Source organism: Bidens hawaiensis, unplaced genomic scaffold (genome assembly GCF_021521415.1).
Source record: "Bidens hawaiensis isolate Kalapana, Puna unplaced genomic scaffold, B.hawaiensis_p1.1 tig00006555_1, whole genome shotgun sequence".
Lineage (NCBI taxonomy): Eukaryota > Viridiplantae > Streptophyta > Magnoliopsida > Asterales > Asteraceae > Bidens > Bidens hawaiensis.
In genome coordinates this window covers 648262-670938 of record NW_027491442.1, presented here as the reverse complement: position 1 = coordinate 670938, position 22677 = coordinate 648262, and the positions used below count along the sequence as shown (strand labels likewise).

Sequence of the window (22677 nt, the reverse complement as noted above, 5' to 3'; positions counted from 1 at the left end):
CGAGGATCTCTTGTTTACAGACACAAAAATGGTTATGGTGGTGGCTCTTATTGAGAGCAACAACAACCCTTAATAAGGAGGTGGAGACCTCCTTATATAGGGAGCCTCATGGCCACCATCATGGTACCCTAATGGGCCTAGCCCAGTTAGGGTTACCTCCACAAAACCCCCTCAGCCCAATAATATTGTATTAGTCCATATAATAAAATAAGCCAGATATAATAGATTAAGGTCGTAAGCCGGGTTTAGTACCATACCCCTACAAGCCCCCCAAGTCCAGTGTTGCTCTTAGGCGTGCAAGCGTTTAGGTGGAGCGCTGGACTTCGTAAGGTGTGTTAGGATATGAGGCGGCTTTTTCCCTTTTCTTCGGCCTTGTCTTTATTGTCTTTGAGTTTTGAGAGGTTTTCTCCATGATGGTGACATGTTGTGATCCTTATGATAATGATGGTGCAGAGCTATAAAAATAATGAAGCTTGCGCGCGAGACGACTTACGAGCTATAAAATAATAAAGCATGCGCGAGTTGCGGCTTATGAGCTATAATATGATGATAATGACTGGCCCGCAAGGGCCTCTTCTACGCAGGATGACTATCCCAACTTGTTTTCAAAATAATAATGGAGGCATAAACGGCCAGATAATAATAATGTCATAGGTGCTTGTGCGACTCGTAGCCGAACCTGCAAAAACATATCAACTAAAAGTGGATGTATTACAAGGTTCCCATCCTCGGGCAAATTATGAGGTGTGCCCAACCTACGTTGGCGCGTGGCCGTTTGGGATATTATTAGGCTCCCGACCTGAGATTCGGATGTCTTCCATCGCGATAATGTAGTGGTGGTATACCACGATATCCCCTAGTTCATTGAACTTGTAATATAAACTTGTTAATAAAGTTTTAATCACAAACGTGTATCGATAGTCCCCCAGTTCATTGCTGCTAAATAAGGTTGTCCTTATCCTGATTTGGATTAAACTATTGTCTTATTTGTTGTGTCGCTTACGCATAGGTTTTGGCTTTGTGTCATGGGCAGATGTTTCATGCGCTTGCGCATAGGCTTTGTCATGCGCAGATGTTTCACGCGCTTGCGCATAGGCTTTGTGTCATGCACCACGCGCAGATGTTTCATGTGCTTGCGCATAGGCTGTGTCATGCGCCACGCGCAGATGTTTCATGCGCTTGCGCATAGGCTGCGTCATGCGCAGATGTTTCATGCGCTGATGTGATATGCGTGAGCATGTGATGCGTAAGCATATGTAATATGCGTGAGCATATGTGATGCGTGAGCATATGTGATGTGCGTGAGCACATGTGATGTGCGTGAGCATGTGATGCGTAAGCATATGTAATATGCGTGAGCATATGTAATGCGTGAGCATATGTGATGTGCGCCACGCGCATAGGTTTTGCGTGGTGTGCAAGAGGTTAGTTGGAGTTCTGGACTTATTAGGGGTGCTTCGGGTTATAAGAGGTTTAATTATGATGGCGTGTTGAGCGGAGCGGAGCCGCGTTCGGTCTTGTATTTGGCGCGAAGCCGTATGGGTTTATGAGGATTCGCAACCCTTAAGTTTGGCGCGCGGCCGATGGCCATATGGGTTTATGAGGATTCCCAACCTTTAAGTCTGGCGCGTGGCCTTATGGGTTTATGAGGATTCTCAACCTTTAAGTTTGGCGCGTGGCCTTATGGGTTTATGAGGATTCCCAACCTTTAAGTTTGGCGCGTGGCCTTATGGGTTTATGAGGATTCCCAACCTTTAAGTTTGGCGCGTGGCCTTATGGGTTTATGAGGATTCCCAACCTTTAAGTTTGGCGCGTGGCCTTATGGGTTTGAGGATTCCCAACCTTTAAGTTTGGCGCGTGGCCTTATGGGTTTATGAGGATTCCCAACCTTTAAGTTTGGCGCGTGGCCTTATGGGTTTATGAGGATTCCCAACCTTTAAGTTTGGCGCGTGGCCTTATGGGTTTGAGGATTCCCAACCTTTAAGTTTGGCGCGTGGCCTTATGGGTTTATGAGGATTCCCAACCTTTAAGTTTGGCGCGTGGCCTTATGGGTTTGAGGATTCCCCAACCTTTAAGTTTGGCGCGTAGCCGGGAGCGCGCATGCATGGCGGAGTTGAGCGCGCATGCATGGCGGGGAGAGCGCGCATGCATGGCGGGGAGAGCGCGCATGCATGGCGGAGTTGAGCGCGCATGCATGGCGGAGTGTAATCGCCGGGAGCGCGCATGCGACCCGCTGTGGCGGAGAGTAATCGCCGGGAGCGCGCATGCGACCCGCTGTGGCGGAGAGTATTCGCCGGGAGCGCGCATGCGACCCGCAGTGGCGGAGAGTAATCGCCGGGAGCGCGCATGCGACCCGCTGTGGCGGAGAGTAATCGCCGGGAGCGCGCATGCGACCCGCTGTGGCGGAGAGTAATCGCCGGGAGCGCGCATGCAGAATCTGAAGCTGACCCCCAAGGCTTTGATTGTGCCCCTCGGGAACTTTGCTCACGGCTCGCGGAAACTTAGCTTTGTGGAAGCTGAAGTTGACCCTCAAGGCTTTGATAACGCCTTGCGGGGAGCTTTGCTTGCTGAAGCTGTTTATGAAGATGCTCCAAAGATATATTCATAGATTTAGAGATTTTGAATATCCACATCAGGTAGGTTTTATGTAAGAACCAACAGATCTGAGAGGATTTATAGGTCTATGAATATGAAAACGTGACTATTGCTCAAACGAAACAAGATCTGAAAAAACCATAACTAGATCTGGTATATTTCACTTAGAAAAGCCAGATCTAAAGGTTTTTCCCAAAGTTTGGTGGTATTTCTCCTTGTATATTTCTAGATCCGGAAATATTTTTAGATCTGCGGATTTTTGGACTTCCATAGAACAGATCTGATAGAAGAAATCATAGATCTAGGGAATTGGATGAACAGATCGGAGGACCGAGACGAAAATCGAAGGGCAGCTCGTTGCCGTCCCACGGATGGCGCCAATGTCGAAGCATGAAATGAATCTGACCTGATCCATGACGATGTTCCCACGGATTTTCGAGATGAACGAACCACGACTTGATCTTCTTCTCCGATTGCTTGAGACCTGCAATGGCTTTTCGGGGGTGTGGAGGTGACTGCTAAGAAATCTTGAGGATCTCTTGTTTACAGACACAAAAATGGTTATGGTGGTGGCTCTTATTGAGAGCAACAACAACCCTTAATAAGGAGGTGGAGACCTCCTTATATAGGGAGCCTCATGGCCACAATCATGGTACCCTAATGGGCTTAGCCCAGTTAGGGTTACCTCCACAAAACCCCCTCAGCCCAATAATATTGTATTAGTCCATATAATAAAATAAGCCAGATATAATAGATTAAGGTCGTAAGCCGGGTTTAGTATCATACCCCTACAACACTTAATTGATCTTTTTACTTTGTACAATACGAATGAGTTAAAATAATTAAAAAAAACATTTGGAGTAAACTCGAACGGGACAAACATCATATATGGCCGAATCTAATTGTGTTTCCTTCTATTCTTGTGCATCTTGCAGTATTTTTTGGTGGACTGTGGTTTGGTTTGGTTGTTTTTTATATATTGATTTAGAAGGAAGTTGCACTCAAGTGGATGATATTAATAAGGGAACGTAACAAAATATATATTAAAATGGATAAGAAATTATTATCTTGTGTATTTTTAATACTTATTTTTAAGTTAGCACTTAATCTGTGCAACTATAGATATTGGGATGTTATATTCATGCATTTTTTGTACGCCTGTTCACGAGTCGAGCCCGAGTCAAGCCATGGTGGTTTCGAGCTCGGGCTCGAAATTAAACGGGACAACTTAGTTAGGCTCTAACTTGATTTTAAAGTTAAACGAGCTTAAGATCGAGCCAACGAGCCGAGCCATGACTTGAGCCGTGCTAAGGTCAATTTTGGCTTGGTTACAAAAATGATCCAAATAAGCTCAGGATGTTACAAATCAACTTTTTACTGCTAGTTTTATTCGAGCTTTTTTCGAGCCAGCCACAAGCCCGAGCTTCAAGCCTCGAGCTTTTTGAACAGCCACAATTTTTTGTGTGTGTTATCACCCTTTTTTCATGTTGTAATACACTTACCATACGAATCGTATGGTCTTGTACGACTTACATGGTGGATGTTTGAATGTGTGAATAATTAAAGCCATCGATATATTTATCAATTAGAATACTTTTGTTCTCTTCTAAAGTATGAACATTCTATACATCACAATTCAAAATGTGAGTAGTTTTTTAGTGATATTGTTTAGTTTCGATTACAATTGATTTCTTACTGGAATGTCTTTTAACTTTTTAATATGATTATTTCTTTTACATGTCTTTTTTCAGGTATATGTTGGGTTTTCCTCCTTTGCGCTCTGTTTCTGAGTTCAATTAAATAAGAGAAAATAAAAGAAACAAAAAAAATTTCTTTTATTTTATTTCCCCTTTTATGTTTCCATTTCTTTCCAAATTGGAAAGAAAACAATTTCTTCCAACTTACTCTGTATTTCTCTTTATTTTTCTTCCATCTGTTTTCTTTTATTGAATGAAACTCAGGAACATAATTTTCTCTCATCTCCTTTCTTTTCTTCTTTTAAAAAAACCTTTGGAGTCTGGAACACAATAATTTTTTTCTTTCCCCCCATTTCATTTCTTTTCCATCAATAAATTAACTCGGGAACACAGTGTTAAGCATGTTGCTTACCTTTTGTAGGTTTGATTGGTGTTTGACTTATGATGTCTTTGTTCGTGCACAAGTTTGAATACTTCTTTCGCTTTTCTCCATCGTTTTCTTGCAGGTGAGTAATCCTCTATTTTTTTTTGGTTTCTTTTGATTACCATTTTATGGGCGGGTGAATTAGGTTTGCGAAGGTTTTAATTTGTCTTTTGCGTTTTTGATTTGGGATGTATTGTATGGTAATGGTCTGTATGCATTTACCATTCGCTATGTTTTGTGGTATATGATGATGGATTTAATTTTACGATAGCTCTTTTGGGTTTTTGATTTCTAACGAAACATTTGTGGTCTGTGTTTTGAGTGCATAGTGTTTTGAAGGCTAGATAGGTATAGGGTCTTAAGATATAAACCGAGAAAAATGTCACAGATCAATCCTCTTAGACCCTAAAAAACACACACACAAACACAAAACCTTAAAAAAAACACAAACACAACACAACACAACACACCTTATCCTCTGTTTGCTTCAAGAGTCTTTATTGCTCTCCGCCACCCTTTTTCTGGTAATTGTTATTAATACCATGGCCTTTTTTGTCATTTCACAATTCCTTAATATTATCTAGCTAAAACCCATCAATAATTATTCAAAATATAAAAAATTGCTTTTATTTTTAATCCGTTCTCTGTTTCTGTTGTATTGAATTCAAAAATCAAAACATTAAGACCAAGGCCACATTTGTCATTTCCCAACTAAATTTTAAATTTTCTGGTCATTTTTGTCATTTCCTAATTCCATAACATTTTCTTGAAAAACCAATTAGTCTTCATAGTTTTATTAAGTCTTCATAATTTTATTAATTTCTATTTTCTTTTTATTTTTTATAATTTAGAATAATAAAATACTTAAGGTTGAGCTTAAGAGAAATGGCACCAAAGAATGGACGTGGAAAGACCAAGGGAGATAAGAAGAAGAAAGAAGAGAAGGGTATAATTTTAAAATATTTAAAAATGATAGTTTTATCATTGAAATTATTGTTTTGTTATTAATTATTCTTTATTTTGTAATGTTCCAAAATAACTGCAGTTCTCCCAGTTGTGGTGGATATAACTGTGAATCTTCCTGATGACACCCATGTTATATTAAAGTTGCAGAGTTTTACCCGTGTGTTGTAGTACTTTTGCATTTGTCGCTTGTAGTTCTCTTCACGCGCTGCGGCTAAGTCTCTGCGTTCTTCGGTTAGCATAAGGTCTAACCGTCTTTCCGCATCATTGTCTTCTGGCTGAATCAAGACCCTTGGTGAGGGTAAACCAATTTCGACCGGGACCATGGCTTCAGTGCCATAAGTGAGGCTGAACGGGGTTTCTCCCGTACTGGCCTTTTTCAGTGTTCTGTTTGCCCAAAGGACGTGTGGAACTTCGTCCACCCAGTCGGATCTGTGTTCCAAGAGTCTTTTCTTTATGCTGTCTACGATGCTCTTATTTGCTCTTTCCACCTCACCATTACCCTGCGGGTGCGCCACTGAGGTAAAGGTGTGGGTGATTTGAAGTTCTTCCAGCCACTTTTGTAGCTTCTTGTCAGCAAAGTTGGTGCCGTTATCACTCACCAAATTCTGGGGAAGTCCAAAACGACAAATAATAAATTCCCAAATAAATTTTTTGATATGTTTTGCGGTTGTTTGGGCTAAGGGTTTTGCTTCTATCCACTTGGTGAAGTAGTCGATGGCGACCACTAGAAACTGAACGTTCCCTGCTGCTGTGGGAAATGGGCCTGTCACATCGATGGCCCACTTCTGAAATGGCCATGAAGAGGTGACTGGAACAAGTTCATTCTTCGGGCGATGCGTGTTGGGTGCGTAGAGTTGGCAAGACCTACACTTTCTGATGTATGCCAGCGCATTCGTTTGCATCCCCGGCCAAAAGTATCCCGCGTTGTTTAGCTTAGCTACAACAGCGCGTGGACCTGCGTGTACTCCACAGATGCCCTCGTGCACTTCCCTTAGGAGGTAGCCAGTATCTTGGTTGTCCACGCATCTTAGAAGTGGGCCAAGAAAATTACGCCTGTAAAGGATGTCATCGATAAGTTGATAGTTCAGTGCTTTACAACGTATTTTTCTTGCCTGTGTTTTTGACTCTGGTAGTATACCCGCCGCAAGGTAATTTATTATTGGTGTCATCCACGATTCTGTGCCGGTTTGGATGACACAGATTTCCTTGTGCGGGACTGATGGTGCTCCAAGGAGTTCAATGCGGATGTCCTTTCCCAAGTGGGTGAAGGCTAATGATGCAAGCTTGCTTAACGCATCCGCAGATTTGTTTTCGCTACGCTTGACGTGTATGACCTTACAATCGTTAAAGTCGCGCATAAGGGTTTTTGCTTGTGCGAGGTACAGGGCCATTGTGTCGTTCACGGCCGTGTACGTCCCGTTTATTTGGTTGGCTACTAACATGGAATCCACGTGGGCTTCCAAGTTTTTTACTCCCATCTTACGCGCAATTCTCAGCCCGGCCAAGAATGCTTCATACTCCGCTTCGTTATTTGTACTTGGAAAATCCAGTCGAATAGCGTAAGTGTATTCTTGGCCTGCTGGGTTGGTTAGTTTCAACCCTGCGCCTGAGCCCTCGTTGCTGGCTGCTCCATCAGTGTAGAGTCGCCAGACATCATCGATGTCCTGTGCTGGAGAGGGTTGAGCCTCCTCCTGACACTCTTTCTCCCGCGAAGCGGGGACTTCTGCAATAAAGTCGGCCAAGACCTGGCCTTTTATGGCTGGCCTCGGCTTGTACTTTATCGCGTATTCTCCCAATTCTATTGCCCATTTGGCTAGGCGTCCTGAAAATTCGGGTTTGCCTAGAACGTTTGCGAGTTTGAAGTTGGTGAGAATGGTGATTGGGTGACCTTGGAAATATCGTCTTAGCCTGCGTGAAGCCTGTACAAGTGCTAAGACTAATTTTTCCAGGGTAGAGTACCGGGTTTCTACGTCTGTTAGGACACGGCTAACACAGTAGATTGGCATCTGGATGCCTTTTCGCTCTACTAGCAGGACGGCCCCGGTTGCTCTATCTGTGGCGGAAAGGTATAGGATTAATTCCTCCCCCGCTTCTGGTGCTGTGAGCGTTGGGAGTTCGATCAAGCGTGACCGAATTTCCTGAAAAGCTGCTTCCGCTTCTGGTGTCCAGCGGAAGTGCGTTTTCTTTAAACAGTTTCTCAATGTGGACACGAATGGGAACGACCTATCCACATGGTTTGCCAAAAAGCGGTTAAGTGCGACTAGGCGTCCATTCAGTGTCTGAGCTTGCTTGATGGTAGTAGGTGATTCCATTTTGATAATGGCTTCGACCTTTTCAGGGTTCGCTCTGAAGCCATCTTTAGTAACAATGACTCCTAAGAACTTCCCTTCTTCCATCCCAAAGGAACACTTGCTCGGGTTGAGCTTCATGTTTATCTTTCTGAGCGTGTTGAAAGTTTCTTCGATGTCTTTCAACATCGTTTCTGGGTCAGTGCTTTTGATGACCAAGTCATCCATGTAGACTTCCAAGTTCCTCCCAATTTGGGCATGAAACTCTTTGTCCATCAGGCGTTGGTATGTGGACCCGGCATTCTTAAGTCCGAATGACATCATTTGATAACAAAATGTGCCATCGGGCGTCCGAAATGCGGTTTTGTCCTGATCGTCAACGACCATGTGGATTTGATGGTACCCCTTATACGCATAAATGAAGCATTTAAGGCGAAACGGTGCTAACGAATCTACCTTAAGATCAATTTCGGGTAACGGGTAACAATCTTTGGGGCATGCTTTGTTTAAGTCTTTGAAATCTATGCACATGCGCCATTGTTTGTTAGACTTCGGTACCATGACGGGATTTGCAACCCATGTTTGATATCTGCTAACGCGTACGATGCCCGCGTCAAGGAGTTCCTTGACTTGGGTTCTACACGCGTTAGCTTGTTCCGCCTCCATTACTCTGCGCTTTTGTATGACTGGCGTAAAAGCCGGGTCACACTTGAGCTTATGCTCTGCCTTACTTCGAGGTACACCAGTCATGTCAGCTGGTGTCCACGCGAAGATGTCAGCGTTTTTCTGTAGTAAGCGTTTGAGTAAGGTGCGCGTAGGATCAGTGACTGTTGGGCCAATGGTAACAGCCTGGTCAGGGTATTTGCCATTGAAGGCCCATTCTTCTGGTTCGGTGATGGTTGGTTTAGCCATCTTTGGTTTGGGTTTTGATGAGACATATGCGATGCATACCTGGGGAATACCGGTGATCATCGCTACACCCTCAGCTGTTGGCCATCCCATCATGCCGTGGACTGAAGATACCACGGCATTGAATCTTGCCATCCCGTCTCTCCCGAAGAGAATGTCGTATGTGTGGTGTGGCTTCCTCATTACGACAAAGTCCACGTCTTCTGTGCGGGAGTGTTTCCCGTCTGTGAGAATGACGGGGAAAGATAGGATACCCAGGGGGTCTTTGTGCTGCCGTCGAACCCTTCCATCGAGGCGTAGACCGTTTCCAGGCGTTCCTTGTCTTCGTCGTCTAGCTTGTCGAAGAACTGCCTGTACATAACCGTTGACGAGGCGCCGTTGTCAGCAATAGTGCGGGAAGTGATGTAGTGCCCCAGCTGGCTTTTGATGACGATAGGGCCTTCTTTGCTGGGTCCTCCTGGCACTCGCAGAAAGCGCACCTCAGCTTCCTTCCACGCGCATGGTTCTGTCGTTCGTCTTTTTCTTCCTCTGACGTTACTATGAACAATGTGGATGCTGATGTCAACGGGCTTTCGTCCGTTGCTTTTGTATCGGTTATCATTCTTCCCTCCATTCTTGATTGATGCCACAAGGTGTGTAAGTTTTCCATCCTTGACGAATGTTTCAACAATATCCCTCAAGGATATACACTCCTCAGTGGTGTGACCCTTTGTCCCGTGGAAGTCACATGATTTGCTCTGATCCACGTTATGTTGCTGTCGGACCATTGGAGCTTTTGGCCATGGGAGTTTTTCGGTGGCAAATATCTCCGTGACGCTTTTGGTGAGTGGCGTCCACCGGGGGTTTCGGCTTGATGGGTGCGTGTTATCCCTTCCGCCTACTAGAGGGCGAGAGCTGGATGAGGTGTCAAAGTTTACCCTTGACTGCCAAATACCTAGCTTCCTCGTTTTGTTTTGCCGGGCGGTCCGGACGTTTTTTTCTCTAGTCCTCTGCGTGTAGAGGTTTGTACTCTGGGGAAGATCCCTACCCAGTTGCTTCTCCGTTTCGGCAAAGCGCTTGGCCGCCGTCATGATGGCATCCCATGTGGATGGCATGCCATCTTTACCTGTCAACGTGCGGATAAGCTCTGGGTATTCGGCGCCCTGGATGAAAGCGGCGCGAACAAGATCTTCGCTTATGGTGCCCAGACTCAGCTTTTTCGAGTTGAAGCGAGTGATGAAGTTTAGTAAAGATTCATCCTCTTCTCTAACGCAGTTGAGGATCGTCCACTGCTCTTCAGTATATTTCCTCTGTTGGCTGAAGTGTTGGCTGAACTTGTGTTGGAAGTCCGCCCAATCATAGATGTGGTGGACCGGTAAACGATCAAACCACGCCCTGGCCGCTCCAACCAGCGTCATCTGGAACATATAACACCACGTGGGTTCCGTCCAGTTGCTGACGGTTGCCCCCGCTATGAATCTGTTCAAGTGATCATCTGGGTCGGATATACCATCATAAGTGCCTATGTTGGACATCTGTTTGGCACTCTTCGGGGCGATTGCTTCCGCAATGTCCCTTGCAAACTTGGACGTTCCCGCATTTGCAACAGTTGGTCTAAAGGTTTTGGAGAAGTCACGTGGGTTTCCCCCCGCGTTCCTTGGTTTGAAGGTTTCTCCAAAATCCCTTCTTGGTTGGAAGTCCGTTTCCTTGCGCTTCCCTTTCGCCCTACGACGAGGGTTTGCGTCACTGTCGGACTCCTCCCAATCATTATCCAAGTACTCGCACTCATTGCTCATGTTGAGCTGTTGAGTGTTTCCGAACTCGTCAGCCTGTTGGAGTGAACGTAAGCGTTCATCCAACTCAGCTTGAAATTCCTTCTGACGTGCTTCCGCCCACGCTTTAACTTGATCAAGTGTTTGGCGGGGGAGCCTCGTCTGTTGTCTCTCCAACTGGGTATCGGTGAATCCCAGTGAAGGATTGTTTACTACACTTGCCCCGGCTTGGGTAACCGGGGTAGTGTTCGTAAAAATTATGTACTCGCCGGTGTTCCCCCAGTAGCTGGGGTTGTGGTTACCGGGGTTTCTTGGTCACTCGCTGGTCTTGGCACCAGAGTAACCTTAACCATCTTTCCAGAGGTTTTGAAAAAACTGAGAAAATTAGTTCTAGCTTTTATGCACGGATGGCGCCAATGAAGAAACACTAAGTGACCCCGGCAGATTACGGATAATCTTAGGGTCAAGTAGATGTTTCCCATGAGGGTTAGGTCCGACAAAGATGGTTATTCTTCTGATGACCTGCAAAACAGACACCGTGAGCTCGTCACTGAGAAGGGGGGGTTACCTCCTTGTGACCACCCTCCGGCGTGAGAATCAGACTAGATTGCTCTGAATATAAATGTATATTAAGAGAAATAGCTAGAGCAGATAAGATATGTGATGGTATAAGATAGTATATGATAAGATGTGATATCCATACCGTTCCAAGGTGTTGGAGTATTTATAGCCGAAGGTAGGTTTCCAAGCAGGTACAGCCAGCTGTATAATATTCCTTTTCTACCAACTGTGGGCTACGCACGTGCCATGCTGGTGGTTGGTGGGTAGGCAGCGGCTGATAGTGACATGGCCGGCTGTGTACTATTCCTTTTCCACCAACTGCAGGCTATGTACGTGCCACGACAAGGGTTGGTGAGTAGGCAGCGGCTGATAGTGACATTAAGTACTAGAGCGTGCTGCTCGTCGTACTGTTGTCAGTGAGTTGTCACCCTGTGATTGGTTCATGGGCTGTTTTGGTCAGATCTTGTCTATACCTTGGCAGGTATAGTACAAAAGATCCTCCAGAAGCGTACGGACTGGCTCATTTGGGCGGGAGTATTCCCGCCTTGCTCATTCCTTCTTCAGGTGACTACTGAATTATTGAGAGTTAGTGCCTTGTGCGTGTAGCCTTACTATTAGTGCGGGTAACCTCCGCTGATGGCTTGTATCCGCAGTTGCGGGAACAGGCGGGGTACTTCACCATTGGGAGGCTTTTCCTGCGGGAACAGCTGGCGTATGCGCGTAAGGTCTTCATCTCTCTGAGCATGGTGGGTCCTGCGGAACCAGTTGGTCTTTGCACAGACGTCCCTCTTCAAGGTGAGTCTTGCGGGTCCAACTGGGCTCTGCTGGGACCTACCTCTTCAAAAATATAACTAAGGTTGATTGAATTCAAAAAAGGGTAGCGGCCTAATTTGTTGTCGGTTTGGTTTTTTATTTTGATTTAATCAATATATTGCATATTACGAGAAACATTTTGGTTGATATTATGCCATAATTAGATAATGGATAAAAATAAGGATTTTCAAGGTAAGGTTAGGTTAACTTTGGCAGAAGTTAATTGAAAGTTTAATGGTTTGGTTTTGCCGATTTGACAATTCAAACTGATATTTTTCGTCAAACCATTAGTTTGTATCTCAGAATAAATTATATTCGTGATTCATGGGTTCATGGGGTAATACATATATATATATATATAACTACGTAATTTTAGAAATGAAATAGGCCGGTTTGGTTTACACAACAGGTTCCATTTTATTATCAAACTGGTCGACTTGCTCTGGTTTGAGATTTTAGTTAGTTTTAGTGATTTAAAAGCACACGCAAGATAAAGTGATAAACCATGATAAAAGAGTTTGTGTTTTTCAATTAATAATTATAAAAGTGTTTTGACAATTTTATGTTGCTAATTTTACTCACATATTTGAATTTTTATCTTTGATTATGATGATATTTGAAGGATAGTTTCTTGATAATTATGGACTGCCCATACATTTCCTATAATGTGACCAAAATGAAATGTGAATAATGAAAGGTAGCTAGAATGTTAGATAAGAATTTGAAGGTTTGTGGCTTTGCTCGTATATAGGGTCAAAAATGTCACTAGCAAAATACTTCGAAGTTATCTGAAACGTTACGTCTCCGTCAACGGAAACGTGTTACCATACCGTATATTGAGCTGTTTTCAAAGAATTCAAACCTATAAACTTCACCAATGCTACCTTACAAACAAGAGGTGTACAATAAGCCATTCAAATATGGTCATAGAAGCAACATGCTCGTTTTTCATATATACTTCCTAAATCAGTTACTCATTAATAATACAGTATTTAAAAATAGTCTATTTGAAAGGTTGATGTGGGTCCATTGCATAAATACTAAATAGAAAGAAAGTGCATTTAAAAAAAATATTTATCAATTGCATACTTTAAGACGCAACAATCTTTGTAAGAATATAATGAAAAACATTACTTTTTTATTTCTTAATGGAATACATCTCTTCAATTCAATTCAATAAAAATAATGAAGGCGTTTCAGTTTATTCATTATGCTTTAAAATATTAGCTTTCTAAGTATTTCTCTCTTTTATAACAGGGGATATCAACCGATAGAATTATTGATATTCGTCGACTATTATCGGTGAATACAGTAACATGCAACATCACGAACTTTTCATTATCTCACGAGGTAAGGCTTAAGATGATGCACTACATAAATAACATTTTATAACTGGTACAAAGTTTTAGCTAAACAAATTTCATATTTATTTCAACTTTAAGAAATTAAAAATATGGTTCGAGATAAGAGATAATTTTTTAAAAGTTGAAAAAAAAGTAATTCTGATAAAAACAAGAATTTATTGGATTAAATATTAATTTATAAACATAATTACAAAATCTAGATATGGGCCACCTTATCTATTCAACTCAACTGGATCATTTGGCCCATTAACAAAAGCCTACTTATATTTCCCATTTTACCCTTCTCGTTTAAACAGGTTAGAGGCCCACGACTGAAAGATACAGTGGTCAGTGGACGTTGCCGCATTGAAGCCCTGCACCCTAAATCTCATAGAAGGTATAATAAATTAATAATTAATAATAATAATAGGAAATTAATGTATAATAAATTAATAATTAATAATAATAATGGAAAATTTAACGTACAAATTAAATTAATGTATAAATATGTAAATCAACTACTTAATTATATATACAAGTATTGTAATTACATCTTAGTATAGTTACGCTACACTATAATTACACTATGTTATGTATATAATTGTGTTATTTGATTTGAATAGTTAACGTTAGTTTAGTTTACATTTAATCTAAATAAATTAATAATAATAATAGAAAATTTTAACATACAAATTAAGTTAATGTATAACTGTGTAAATTAATTAGTGTAATTATATATACAAGTATATAATTATGTTATTTGATTTGCACATTTTTAAGTTAATTTAATTTATATTTAATCCAAATTAATAATAATAATAATAATAAACACCGGCACGTGGACAATTCATCCACGCTGTCAGTATCAAATGACACAACTACCCTCACATCTTTTCTTATTTCACAACAGAGGACTACGACGCTGTAACTGCCACAGCGCACGTGAGAAGGTTGTTGGACATCGTCGCGTGCACGACGTCGTTCGGACCGTCGCCGGTGATCAAGGAGGATTCCGGCAAGAGTGTGGCGGAAATTAAAGCTGCGAAGAAGACGAGCAAAGCGCATAATAATAAACGTTCGTCGACGGTGCAAACTACACCGGCTCCGATACCGCAACAATCGCCGTCGAAAGACGTTAACGTTGACGGAGACGGAGAGCTGAATAATTCGAGTCCGAAGCTCGGAAGCTTTTACGAGTTTTTCTCGCTATCGCACCTTACGCCTCCGATACAGTGTAAGTAGAAACATATACACATCACACACCGCGAATTATGTTATGTTCTTATCGGCCTGTGTAAACGAGCCAAGTCTGAGCTCGTTTAGGCTCGAGCTCGGTTCGCTTTAGTTTAGAGCTTGAGTTCGGCTAGTGTTAGTTTAAGAGAGCTTGAGTTCGGCTCTTTTAGAGTTGTATTTTGGAAGCTCTAGCTCGGGCTAGTGAATAATTTGTCAAAAGCTAGATTTCGACTTGATTATTTGTTATTAGTTATTTTATTGTTTTATTTACTATTTATATATTTTTATAATAGTTATATGTTACATGTATATTACAAATTTACATTTGATAATATATTATTTATTATTATATAAATATACATATATTAAATAAAATTACATAAATAAAAGGCTTGTTTAGGCTCGGCTCAATTCGAGTTTTAAACAAGCTGATCTTGAGTAGCTCGTTTCGGCTCGAGCTCGGTTCGTTTTAGTTTAAGAGGGCCCTAGCTCTCGGCTCGTTTGGAGTTGTAATTTTCGAGCTTAAGCTTGGCTCATGTAGTTTGTTAAGCTTCATCTCGAACCGATTTAAATTGTTTTCTCTGTATATTTTTATAATACTTACATATGCATTACAAATTTATATATTATATATAATATAATACATATTATTTACTTATTTTTTTCATCATATGTTTATATATTATAATAGTTATGATATAAATAAAGCTACATAAATAAAAAACTGGTTTAGGTTTGTGAGCCGGCTCAAGCTCAAGATGTGAAGCTCATGGTTTCTGTTGGTGTAAATCCACTCACCTCAATTCAAAATGAGAAGCAATTCTCCATTAGGGCTTGAGCTAGTTTAAGCTCGGGTCGGTTCGAGTTTTTAACGAGCTCGTTTCCATGAATAAGATGTTGAATTTAATTGCTGCATCTTCAAAAACCTTTGCAGATATCAGGAAGGTAACAAGGCAACCAGAAGACAGCTTGATTGATAATCATCTGTTCTCACTTGAGGTAAGAAAATCATATAACATTTTACAGTTTTTGTTACCTGTAAAAAGTTTGCAGGATTGCTTATATCTTAAGCTTCATGATAAAGGTGAAACTGTGCCATGGAAAGCCTGTCCATGTTGAAGTATGTAGAAATGGATTCTGGAGCAATGGAAAGCATCAAATATTATGTCACAACCTTGTTGATTTGTTGAGGCGAGTTAGTAGAGCGTTTGATAATGTAAGTTTCTAAATGAACATTTTCTAGGTCACATTTCAATTACTGTCTATCTAAACAAGTGGTATCCTTTTTCAGGCTTATGAAGATCTCATCAAAGCATTCATTGAAAGGAACAAGGTATGATTCTGGATATTGTCATTCATTTTTCAGTTCTCTTTTAAAATCAAAATGCTGACAGTTTCTTCACTATATGCAGTTTGGGAATCTTCCTTATGGTTTCAGAGCCAACACATGGCTTATACCTCCAGTTGCAGCCCAAGTACCTTCAGTTTTCCCACCTCTTCCTGCAGAAGATGAGAATTGGGGAGGAAATGGTGGCGGTTTAGGAAGAGATGGAAAAAGTGACTTGCATCCATGGGCTAGTGAGTTCGTGTATGTTGCATCTATGCCTTGCAAGACAGCTGAAGAAAGACAGATTCGAGACAGAAAAGCTTTCCTATTGCATAGCTTGTTTGTTGATGTTGCCATATTCAAAGCAATTTCGGCCATTAAACACATAATGGAAAACTTTAATTCAAATTGTTCTGATTTGAGTAGTGATAGACATACAGAGAGTATTGGGGACTTGAGGATCACCGTCTTTAAAGATTTCCCTGATGCTAGCTGCAAAGTGGATACAAAGATTGATGGACCCCAGGCTACTGGGGTGGAGAAAGAAAGGTTGGTGGAGAGAAACCTACTCAAAGGGATCACTGCTGATGAGAATACTGCTGCTCATGTAAGAAGTATACCAAATGTGTCAAATATTGTTTTTATTTCATATTTTGGATTAGTGAGAATGAAGTTCTTAGCACTGGTGTTTGATCTTTTATGTTTGAAAACAGGATGTTGCTACTCTAGTGTAGTCAATGTAAGGTATTGTGGTTATACTGCTGTTGTGAAAGTTGAAGAGAGAAAAGATGACAAGAAAGTTTCTCCATTGCCATACATTGAGCTTTTAGATCAACCTGATGGTGGAGCCTGTGCCCTCAATATCAACAGGTTCTTTCTCACCAAGTAACATATGTGTATAACATCCTTATGCTATCAATAGCTTATTTTATTTTTATTTTTGTTGCAGTTTGAGGTTGCTGCTACACAAAAAAACTTCACAACTCAATAATGTTCTCCCTAATTTAAATAGATCCGAAAGTGAAGAGCTCAACACTTCCCGGGGTTTTGTTGAGAAGCTTCTAAAGGACAGTCTAAGTAAGCTCCAAGAAGAGTGTGTAGGAACTGACAACTTTACAAGATGGGAACTTGGAGCTTGCTGGATACAACATTTACAAGACCAAAAGAAAACTGAAAAAGACAAGAAAGTTTCCACTAAAAAAGGGAAGAATGAGATGAAAATTGAAGGGCTCGGGACACCTCTTAGATCTCTCAAGAACAAGAAAAAGGATTTTAGAGGGAAGCAATATAGAATCAAAAGTTGCTGATGTTGTTAATGGGGAGGTGGAGAATTCTGTGTTAGATTTTGCAGAATCCCAACTGGAGGCCAGCGTGACCGAAAATGAGGCTGCTTTAAAAAAATTGTTATCTGATGCTGCTTTTACTGTCTTAAAGAGTCAGATACAGGACTCCATCACAAGGTATGCTTGAAATAGGAGATGTGTTATATGATTTATATTCCTATCATAGTAATTGATAATATAACCGATTGCTTGTCATGTGTAGTCTTTGCTGGAGCTGATCGTCCAATCTCAAAAGTATTACAATGAAGTTGCTTTAACAAAATTGGTAATTCTAAGCCACAGTTATCATATGATTCTTATCATAAGTGATCTTCATGCAAGCTTTATATCTGACAAGTTGTAACACTTTACTGTATGCAGGTTGCAGATTTTGGTTCATTGGAACTATCACCAGTTGATGGAAGAACTTTAACTGATTTTATGCACACACGAGGTCTCCGCATGCGCTCTTTAGGACAAGTGGTTAGTGCCTTCACGCACCTTCAGTAGGAAATCAAGAAAATCTTTTTGGTTCATGAAGTTTTCTATTTTTTTTCTATGCTCTTTGACTCTTTATATGCGTACCCTTTGCTTGTAATCTTTGGTCTTGGCAAGGATCTCTCTTTTTATTTTTTGGTATTGAAACTTATAATCCTTGAACTGACTTTATGCTGCTTTTACTCTCTTTGATCAGGTTAAGCTTTCAGAAAAATTATCACATGTGCAATCTCTGTGCATACATGAAATGATAGTACGAGCCTTTAAGCACATTTTACAAGCGGTGATTGCTGGTGTTTCTAAACCAGAGGAAATGGCTGATGTAATTGCAGCTGCACTAAATCTTATTCTTGGGGTGCCTGAAAGTGAGCAACCTGTTGATCCTCTAACTAGGACATGGCTTGATGTTTTCTTGAAGAAGAGATATGACTGGGATCTTTCCAGCTTTAACTACACAGAACTCAGAAAGATTGCTATATTACGTGGCTTATGCCATAAGGTAGTTAAATCACTTATTACCATCTCTTAAAGATCATTAATATTGCTGATCTATATTAGCTTAATAAGAGCATTAACTGTTTTCTGTGCTTATAAACTTATGAGATATTAGCTGTAAACAACTTTGTATTTGTATTCCAGGTTGGAGTTGAGCTGGTTCCAAACGATTTTGATATGAATACACCTAACCCTTTCACAAAAGAGGACATCATCAGCTTAGTACCAGTGCATAAGGTGATGAATCACACCATTGCATAACAGCGACATAACTTATTTTATTGTACTTTGTTGGCTAAATGTCCATTTATTAAAACCTTTTATTTTATTTCATCAAGCAGCATGCTCGTCTGCGGATGGGCGCCAACTCCTGGAGTCATCAAAAACAGCTCTGGATAAGGGAAAACTTGAAGATGCAGTTAGCTATGGAACAAAGGTACCAAAGTTTAAAAATGAACCAACCTCGGTTTTTAGAAGCTTTGAAAGAATAATGCAATAGTTGACATGTTAATGCTTATAATCAATCCCTTGTTTCAGGCTCTTGCAAAGCTAGTAGCAGTGTGTGGTCCCTATCACCGAATAACAGCAGGAGCTTACAGCCTCCTCGCTATAGTTTTGTATCACACTGGGGACTTCAATCAGGTATTTATTTATTAACTAGTGAGTGCTAGATTTATATTTTTGATTACTTATATTATGTCTCTTATGTTCTCCAATTAAATGAAGGCCACAATCTACCAACAAAAAGCTTTGGACATCAATGAGAGAGAACTGGGACTGGATCATCCAGATACCATGAAAAGTTATGGAGATCTTGCTGTCTTCTACTATCGCCTTCAACATACAGAGTTGGCTCTCAAGTAATCTTTTTTTCCTTCATATTTTATATATTCTAATTCAGATCACATCTTTGTTTGGAAGAGAATGACCTTATGAATTTGATCAATAATATCAGGTATGTAAAACGTGCATTGTATTTGCTACACCTAACTTGTGGAGCATCACATCCAAATACTGCTGCAACATACATCAATGTAGCTATGATGGAAGAAGGCCTGGGAAATGTCCATGTTGCCCTCAGATATCTCCATAAAGCTCTCAAGTGCAACCAAAAGTTACTTGGTCCAGACCATATCCAGGTTTCTTACTTCTCCTTAAAAACCATGACTCCTGATGGTGTATGTAGAAAGACAATATCGACCCTACCCTTTATGCTTCTTGTTTTTCAGACTGCTGCTAGTTACCATGCAATTGCTATTGCACTCTCTTTAATGGAAGCTTACCCTCTTAGTTTTCAGCATGAACAAACCACCTTGCAGATTCTACGTGCAAAACTGGGCCCAGATGATCTACGCACACAGGTAATATCTATTACACGATTTTTACTTTTACATGTCCATATTTTATATCAAAATTCAAGATATTTAAACTCCAAGTAAATAATTAATTGGTTCAGGATGCTGCTGCATGGCTTGAGTACTTTGAATCCAAGGCACTTGAACAACAAGAAGCTGCAAGAAACGGGACTCGGGAACCAGATGCATCCATAGCTAGCAAAGGCCATCTTAGGTGTGTCTTCAATTCCAAATTCTTAATATCAAACACTGATTTATTTAAATGAAGGATATAGCTTTATTATTATAATGATGATGTGCAGTGTATCGGATTTGCTTGATTATATTAATCCAAGTCATGATGGCCAAGGGACTGATGGCGCAGGTTTAAGAAGGAAAACATACATACAAAAGGTATGTTTAATGATTACTTATATAATATTGATAAAAACTAATGCAACTGTATCTAAATTTGAAAAATGAAATATGATTTATTTCCAGTTAAAGGGGAAATCTTACCAAAACATGGAGGTGGCAAATTCTGATGAATCGCCAAAAGATCCCGTGAAGGAAGTTTCAGATGAAGAGAAACAAGATCCAGTCCTTGAACATGAAGAGGACGTAAAGGTGAATGAAGAACCTGTCGAGTCTACTCCCGTTGACTTGGGCCCACCTACCAAGGAAGAACCCATTTTTGAAATAATTCCACCATTGGAGAAATCCGCTGCACAAAATTCTGTTATTGCCAATGATGTCTTTCCTGAAGGAGAAGAAGGATGGCAATCCGTTCAAAGACCTAGATCAGCAGGCTCACATGGAAGGCGGTTACGACAGAAGAAAGCAGCTTTCAACAAGGTTTATAATTATCAAAAGAAGGAATTCCTTCATGATTCTGAAGAGAAATTGAAGAACAACTTTCAGAACGGTAAGTATCACTTTATAAAGAAACGTGCAAGTTATGTTGATTACCACACTGCAAAAGTTCCCTCTCCTAATCATAAATTTGGAAGGAGAATTGTCAAGGCGTTGACTTATAGAGTTAAGTCAGCGCCAGTATCTACACCAGAAGAAATTAACATAAGTGGCAAAGAAGAATCTAATTCTTCACTTGAAGCCGGCCCCACACAAACGACAAAAGAAGCAGTTCATGTACCACAAAGAAGTTCTTTAGTTAGTATCGGTAGATCACCTTCGTACAAAGAAGTAGCTCTGGCACCACCAGGTACCATCTCCTTGTTGCAGTTTGAGTCACAAAGTGATACTCCTGATGACAAGGAAATTGATGATGGTAAAAATGAAGCGATTTCTGAGTCTGAAGTTAAGGAAGAAAAGTTGGGGTAGAAAATTTGAAAGATGAAACAGAAGAAACCGAAGAAACCAAAGAAACTCATCTGAATGAGTTAATAGGAGATGAACATACTGAATTCGTTCCTGAAAATGTTGAGGGTGATGAAATAGTTGACAAAGGTGTCATTGACATACACATTCCTTTAGTTTCAGATCTATCTGAGAAAGATTCTTCTACTGATGTGATCCCCGAGGATGATAAAACGCCAGCTATTTCTCCAAATTACACTCAAGAACTCCCAAACAAGAAGCTATCTGCATCAGCTACGCCATTTAACCCAACATCACCAACTGTACGCGTTGCACCGATTCCCATAGCTCTTCCGCCTGGTCCCACTCCATGGCAAATGAACATGAACCTTCACCCGAGGCCCACCAATGTCTTACCCGGAGTAAATCCAATGTGTTCATCTCCTCACCAACCTTTCCCTACATCTCCAGGTACGCCAAATATAATCCATCCGTTGCCTCTTATGTACTCCCCTACTGGCCCGCCTTATACACAAGCCCCATCATTACCTATAACCACCGGTCCCTTCCATCCCAATCATTTTGCATGGCAGTGTAATATGGGTGCTAACGGGCTACAATATGTTACCGGCCCCATTTGGCCCAACGGGCATCCAATGGAATTTTCAGTCTCTCCACCAGCGGTAAGGCCCATTTCTGACCCAAAACAGGTGGAGGTCGAAACTAAGGAAGACATCAATATTGAAGGGACAAAAGTTATTAATGAAATTGTTGGTATTAAATCCGAGAACTGGAACTTGGGAAGCAGTGGTGAGAATCATGTGATTAAGCCGCCTCAAAAGGTTGAGAACGAGAAGACGTTTAATATTTTGATTAGGGGGAGAAGAAACCGGAAGCAGACGTTGAGAATGCCGATTAGTTTGTTGAACAAACCGTATAATTCTCAGTCTTTTAAAGTTGTGTGTAGCAGAGTGATTAGAGGAAGTGAAGGACCAAAGTCTACTAGCTTTTCTTCTGAAGGAAATGAAGCAACTAACTGAAGTGCAGTTTTATAATTTTGACCCACAGTCAAATCAATCATGCAGTTTTTAGGTATGAAGTTGCATGGATCTCCAATCACCAGTTCAAGAGAACTTACAGGTCAGCTTATGTGCTTAATAGCTTGTTATTTTCGATATATGATATATTTTACTAAATATAAATGAATAATGATGATCGATTGTCAATTTGTTTGTCCTTTTACTCAAAAATTGGGGTTTAAATGTGTTTCAGGTTCAAAACCAGAGGGTTAACAAGGATTTCCGAGACGTTGAATATTGGCACGAACACAGGTTTTTTGGATTCTTGGCTCATATCATTAGAAGACTGAATTGGGTTATAGTTGGTGATATTTTAATTGGATTAGTCATGTTTATGGTACCATTTTTGTTGAAACTGAGATTTGATTCATGGACACAAGTGCATAATAAATTTCTTATGCAAAAATGCTGCTTCTGCTGATACTAATAATAATAATAGAAGCCATTTATAACTAATTCAGGTTATGATTTTTGTGTTTTTCATTTTTCTTCCAATCCATCATTAAACCGCAGCATCAGATAAAAAACCAGTAGAATGTTAGCTCAATATGAGTCTGTTAAAATCCTAATTGTTTTGCCAGGTCTATCAAAGAAACTACGCATTATTTAAAATCCTAATCGTTATCAGATGACGAACGAGGCAGTGCCATGTCCATCATCACTGGCTTGTTGCGGACAAAGTGCAGGAAATTAAGCATAGCTTCAGACCCGTAAAGCTTAAAAGC

At 40.8% G+C, this 22677-nt stretch overlaps 1 protein-coding gene across 1 annotated transcript; it reads left to right on the top strand.

The window, feature by feature from the left end:
- Positions 1-5139: 5139 nt before the first annotated feature.
- Positions 5140-22389, top strand: LOC143632946 (protein REDUCED CHLOROPLAST COVERAGE 1-like). Its single transcript, XM_077101353.1, is given in 31 exon segments — positions 5140-5240; positions 5598-5662; positions 5762-5822; position 5980; positions 13262-13354; positions 13665-13697; positions 13699-13744; positions 14258-14581; positions 15515-15579; positions 15665-15796; positions 15872-15913; positions 15993-16514; positions 16621-16633; positions 16636-16777; positions 16857-17178; positions 17180-17330; positions 17333-17367; positions 17453-17515; positions 17611-17712; positions 17924-18226; positions 18367-18459; positions 18557-18658; positions 18760-18864; positions 18949-19082; positions 19178-19361; positions 19452-19583; positions 19679-19791; positions 19880-19970; positions 20058-20889; positions 20892-22013; positions 22146-22389. Coding segments are annotated over 29 exon segments (5319 nt in total). The 5' UTR covers positions 5140-5240; positions 5598-5601; the 3' UTR covers positions 21914-22013; positions 22146-22389.
- The last annotated feature ends 288 nt before the right edge of the window (positions 22390-22677 follow it).